This window comes from Zea mays, chromosome 5 (genome assembly GCF_902167145.1).
Source record: "Zea mays cultivar B73 chromosome 5, Zm-B73-REFERENCE-NAM-5.0, whole genome shotgun sequence".
In the NCBI taxonomy this organism is placed as follows: Eukaryota; Viridiplantae; Streptophyta; class Magnoliopsida; order Poales; family Poaceae; genus Zea; species Zea mays.
The window spans coordinates 204,663,098-204,669,295 of NC_050100.1; the positions used below are offsets into that span (position 1 = coordinate 204,663,098).

Consider the following 6,198-nt stretch of genomic DNA (forward strand, 5'->3'; position numbering starts at 1 on the left):
GGGGCTCCGTTCCTCCCGCTCTGCCGGCCGGCCCGCTCGTATTATTGCATGAGACGCGTGGGATGGCATGGAAGCGAGAGGAGCTAGCAGGGCCGGAGAGCAGAGGCAGAACAAATTCCTCCGCGCCTCCGATCGATCCCCTACTTCGCCGCTAGCTGCACGGCCGGCCTCGGCCTGATGCCGAGATCTTGAACTCCCCTCGTCGTCACGTCGCTTTCCAGGCCTGCCATCTCTGTCGCGGCAGCCACCTCGACGCATGTGCTACCGTGGGTGGGCGGCGTGCGCTGGCGCGGCGGAGGATATATCCCCGTCCATGATAACGACACTCCCTAATCTTCTCACCAGACAGATGATCCATGGCCCTCGCCCGGCCACCTCTTGCCGTGGAAGCATATTATCCACATACATACTGCCGGTTCCGCACGCGCGGGTAGAAGGTGCAGTACGTATCGTCTGGAGACGGCCGGGAGTATCTCCCTTTGGCGGCGGCGGCGACGTATATAAATAGGCATGATGGGAGCATGCTTGCTTGTTCGATCTTGTGCGCTTCTGTCCCGCCCCTCCTAGCCCCTCCTCCTTCTTCTTTTCGTTTTGGCAATCTTCAGATTATGCATGACATGCATGCACCATGGACTGTTTGGTGGTATTGCCAGACGACGACTTCTGTTTTCGTTGCGCAATGTTTGTTTGTATTGTACCGTGATGCGAACGACTGAGAAGGATTTTGGATATTGCGTTGTGATATTATTGTACGTCATGCATATGATGGTGCTCTTTAGTTTCTGCCTGTGTGCTAGGACTTTCTGACGTTTGTGGTTGACGATCCCTACAGCTAGCAGTGTGCTTGGGATGACTCTCAGCTACATGCATGTGTCAGAAATTGTGATAGAACTAGCATGGAATGCACCCAATAACTCCAAGTTTAAGCGATTCCGAGTCCACTAATAACGACGATATATCTGCTGCTGTCCCTTTGCCATACACTAAATTAGTACCCACTTTACCTCAAATCATAAGCATGCAGTTTTGATTTTTTTTAGAGATAAAACATGTTAAGTTTGGTAAATTTTAAATAATAAAACAATAACACTTATGATTCTAATTAGAGTATCGTTAAATTCTTTATTAATTCTATTTTATAGTGTATCTATTTGATGCCACAAATGTTTACAATTTTATCTATAGTTTTAGTTAAATTTAAGATGTTTTAACTCTAAGAATTTTACATTGTTGCTGATTTCGAATGTAAAGGACTGTTTGTCATATTACCCCGCTCTCTGGTCCTGTTTGCTGCAACGCAATAGTTCGCCGAGTTATGAAGCCTATGCCCTGGGCGGGCCCAGCAATATTTGTCATATGCGCACGGCAATTAATCCAATTGTAGAGCGCAGCTGTCTACGTGTGACTGGATCTGCTGGAGTCCTGTAAACCGAGCAGTTGTGCTTGCTTCGAGTTCATGCACCGAATATTGTCGCGGTTGGTAGCACGTTACGATGGGCTGTTGTGTTGAACAGACATGGTCCAGATATTATGGCACAAGTAGATACTGGGCCGAATATAGGCTCAACTATCTAGAAATAAAATGTAACGCATGCCATAGGCCTCTTCTGCCGCTGGCAATTGGCATGGTTAGTTCGTCAAATCTCCATCGGACAGATTTTTGGCCCACCGTGGTCCTACCCGAGAAGCCTCAGCGACTCAGTTCGTAGTTTCGTTTTTAGTTCGATGCCGCTACAGGCATAGGTAGGATTGCATGAGTCTCGTATGTGTAAAAGATATAAATAAATCACATTAATCATAAATAATTAAGACTAAAACACGTAATTCAACTTGATTCCTTTGAAATCAAAGAAAGCACAAATTCAGAAACAAAAGCGAACAAAGGTTAAATATTTACCTTTCTATCTCAAAGCAGATAACTTATTATTCATGAGAGAGATGGTTCCATTTTATGACCCCTTGATCTAAAACCATACTCGCCCCATTAAACTCATGTTGGCCACGTGCTTTTTGAACTTGCTAGGTGAAAGCCCTTTAGTGTGAGGATCCACAAGCATTTGCTCGGTAAATATATGTTCAAGTTCAATTATTTGATCTTGGACTTTCTCCTTTAACATAATACATAATGCCAATGGGTTTGGCAACATTACTTGACTTGTTGTTATAGAAGTAACATACTGCTGGTTCAATATTGTATTGTAGCTTCAATAGTTTTAATATATTGCCTACAACTTTTAAACCAGGTACAAACTTTAAGCCATATAGCCTGCCTCGCTGCCTTGTAATATGCAATAAACTCAGCATACATTGTCAATGGTGCAATGATTATTTGCTTCGAGTTTTCCATGATATAGCTACTCTTACGAGTGTGAGTATGTAACCTAATGTGGACTTCCTATCTTCTTCACATCCCCTATAATCTGAATCTGAGTATCCTATAATCTCAAGGCTACTTTGTTTTCTATATATTAACATGAGGCGTTTCGTACCTTACAAATATTGCAAGACTTTTTTAATGGCTTTTTAGTGTTGTATTCTCGAAATCTTTTGAAATCTGACAAGCATCCTAGATATGAATAATGTCAAGTCAGAGCATACATTTTGCTTTCAATAGTCAAAGCATATGAAACCAACTTCATTGGATTGATCTCATGTTGGTTCTTTGGACCTTGATCAATTCCCAAATTATCGCCCAGGACTATACATGAGCTGGTGTGTAGTTAAACGTATGTATACTAAAATTATTAAGAACATGTTGTATATATATCTTCTGTGATAGATCTAATACATCTTTATTTCTATCTTGGTGAATCTCAGTTCCCAATACATAAGATATCTCCTCGAGATATTTCATATCGAAGCGTGAGGATAGAAACCTTTTAGTCTCTAATTGCATATTCTTATCACTGCTTGCTAATAGAATATCATTCACATACACCATAAGGAATATGATTTTCTCATTTTTATTATATTTGTCTTCTGAGTTTTTTAAACCTATTATTATTATTATCATCATCATCATCAAATTTAAGATATCACTATCTCGACGCTTACTTTAATCTATTAATGAATTTCTTTAGATGAGAGACGCGTAGACTTGAGAGAACAGAGGTGGGCGAGAAGCGATGTGTGGGGTACGTGCTAGGTATGTGGAAGAGACGAGGAGGGTCAAGCGACAACATAGCCCCATGGGAACGGAGAAGAGGGACACGCAATGTAACTGCTCCTTGCGCGCGAAGGAAGGGAGCAGAGCGAGCAAGCCCACAGAGGCAAGGTGATTAATTTTTCGGGATGACGACATGGCCCATGGAGCATGGTTTCCTTCTCCAGAGGATGAGAAACCAAGGATCAGCCTCTCAGGCGCCTAAATCGTGAGGCGCCATGGCTTACGGGCTCCATGGCGCATGCAGCTGTAAGGTCGTGCTGAGGAGACCGTGTGTATATGTCCGTGTAAAATATTGTTGTACTATAGAGCATACTTTTTATATAGGAGAGTTTAGAATAGAGAGTTACATTGGAATGTGATAGCAAGACTGTTAGAACTACAAGAAGGCAAGACATGATTGACAACGATAGAGGGGAAGACTGATATGTGCTTTGACAAGTGAGGTTGGATGCGTGCGACGAGGATGTAGCCCATTGTTAAGGATGGTGATGGTTCATGATCCAAATATTTATTCATAATAAATTAAGGTCATTAAATATTTTTAGTTTAAAATAAATATAAGCCAAAGTCTGACCATAGTCTACTTTAATTTTTAAATTTTATAGTTTAAAATGTAGAGACCATTAGCACCCCTACACGTAGGATTGAGGGGAGGACGGACGCAGGGCGATGCTCGTGGGCGTGGTCTCGTACTCTCGTGGACCGACCGGCGAGTCATGTGACGTGATCTCGGATAAGCGGATAAGGTGCCATCGCTGGCTCGCTGCCGTTGGTCACATCTCGCGGTGCAGCGCACCTAGCAGTACTCGCTCCGCCCAAGAGCCGAACCGGACGTCCTATCCTACGCGCGCACCAGGGGCCAGGGGGCCATGGGCAATGGCCTTGGCCTGCGACTGCAAACCAGCAGGCAGCAGCCGCGCCCACCGGACGCCGAAGCGAACAAAACTATCCTGGCCCCACCGTCCCATATCCATGAATCCAACCCAAACCCTAAACCCAATCCATGGACCATACACACACCGAGGCGCCCGTAGGCCGTACCCAATCAATTTTCCTACCACCGCCGCACCACCGGACCGTTCATTCCCGCTTTTCCCAGCCCCGCGCTCCCGCTCCCGCTCCCGCGCCCGCGCCCGCGCCCGCGCTGCTCCTCCTCCCTCGTCTTGTGAGGCCGACAGCCGGAGAGGCACAGCGCACCAAATGATTCTGGTGGCCATCGTGGCGGAGCTGCTGGAGGAGTACACGGCGCTGGTGGCGCGCGTGCTGGAGCAGCTGCTCCACGGCGCGCCCTTCCCGCGCCGCATGCGATTCCTCATGCTCCGGAGCCTCCCCTTCGCCACGCCGCCGCTCCCGCCGCCGCCGCCAGCGCACGCGCTCCACGTCGGCGCGCCCTCCCCGCCCCTCTGAGTCAGAGTACTGTTCCTCGACGTGTTTCAGCGTTTGGTACGTAAGTTCTCATCTCGGTCATGAAAGAAAAGGGTAGCGAATGTGAATCTGCGCTGCCTCCGATCCTCTCCTCGTTGTCTCGTTGAGAAGCCTCAGCAAGAGCAGTTTCAGTGTCCACGGATCTGCTGTGTAAATTCTTTGCTTAGTTTGTCCGAGTAATATAATAGCAGTGATTAATGAGCAGGTGATTCGGAGTTGTTCTTCTTCTCCGTATTTTGCCAGTTTGGATAGCTTCAGCGCAGCTGCCTACCTGGTTCTGGATGTGACTAGAGTTTACTCTTCTCCAGTGGCGTCACGGTCAGGAGTAGCTAGCAGCCTAGCAGGCGTCTGGAAATTTCGGACAGACACGTGGCAGCCCATGCTAGCTTCCAGGCGTTGGACCATGATCTAACGCTGGCCGCAGAATCGCTGTCGCTGGCGAGAAGGGACTGCGGGTGGGACTGCCGTCTCATTCTTTTGGTGACGTGTGCGAGGGGATCCAAATCCAAGGGACGAGACGACATGCAAGTGTTGCTTCAATCTTGGCCCTTAATTCTCCGAATACTCTTCGTCATCTTCACTACCACCGAGTTCCCGGTTCAAATCCAAGGGACTGCCGTCTCATTCTTTTGGTGACGTGTGCGAGGGGATCCAAATCCAAGGGACGAGACGACATACAAGTGTTGCTTCAACCTTGACCTCGTTCGTTCGTTCACTTTAGTATACAATAGTAATCACACTATAAACACGGTTATTGTGATCTCGTAAGACTTATAAGTGTCTCATGGTTAACTACAATTATGTGTGTAAGTGTCAAATAATACATGCAAGTATCAAGGGTTGGATGTGTCTATTTCTCACTCCTAATCACTAGGTATAATCTAGAGCAAGCAATAATATAACAGACTAACTAATCAAAATACTTTATAGAGCATCTACGCTAATCCATGAGTGATTTTTAATTTTTTGGGGTCTAGAGTTATAGAAATGGAGTATCAACTTTATAGAGCACATACGCTAAACACTTTATAGAGCACCTACGTTAATTTAAACAAAACTGTTGGATCCTTGGCTAAAACTAGAGACCTCTATAGATGAGAAATATGAGTGCTTAAGCCCTGAGCTAAAATAAATGGTAGCCAAGTGATACTAAACTTGTCGGGGACCATAATTAGGGGTACCCTCAAGGCGCCTAATTCTCAGCTGGTAACCCCCATCAGCATAAAGCTGCAAAGGCCTGATGGGTACGATTAAGTCAGGGATCAGTCCACACGAGTGACTCGATCACGCTTCACCCGAGCCTAGCCTCGGCCAAGGGCAGCCGACCTCGAGAGACTTCCGTCTCGCCCGAGGCCCCCCTTTTTACGGCGGACACATCACCGGCTCGCCCAAGGCCTTGGCTTCGCTCAGAAGCAACCTTGACTAAATCGCCACACCGACTGACCAAATTGCAGGAGCATTTAACGCAAAGGTGGCCTGACACCTTTATCCTGACACGCGCCCCCGGCAGAGCCGAAGTGACCGCCGTCACTCCACCGCTCCACTGGCCAGTCTGACAGAAGGACAGCGCCGCCTGCGCCACTCCGACTGCGGTGCCACTCGACAGA

The 6,198-nt window shown here is 46.9% G+C and overlaps 1 protein-coding gene across 1 annotated transcript; it reads left to right on the forward strand.

Moving 5' to 3' along the window:
• Window positions 1-4,030: 4,030 nt before the first annotated feature.
• On the forward strand, window positions 4,031-5,431 carry LOC100279146 (uncharacterized). The gene has a single exon (XM_008647841.2). The coding sequence runs from the start codon at window positions 4,043-4,045 to the stop codon at window positions 4,571-4,573; it is 531 nt and encodes a 176-aa protein (XP_008646063.2). The 5' UTR covers window positions 4,031-4,042; the 3' UTR covers window positions 4,574-5,431.
• The last annotated feature ends 767 nt before the right edge of the window (window positions 5,432-6,198 follow it).

Coding starts and splice junctions, on each gene's coding strand:
- LOC100279146 (XM_008647841.2), top strand. CDS start 4,043: ATGGCCTTGGCCTGCGACTGCAAACCAGCAGGCAGCAGCCGCGCCCAC.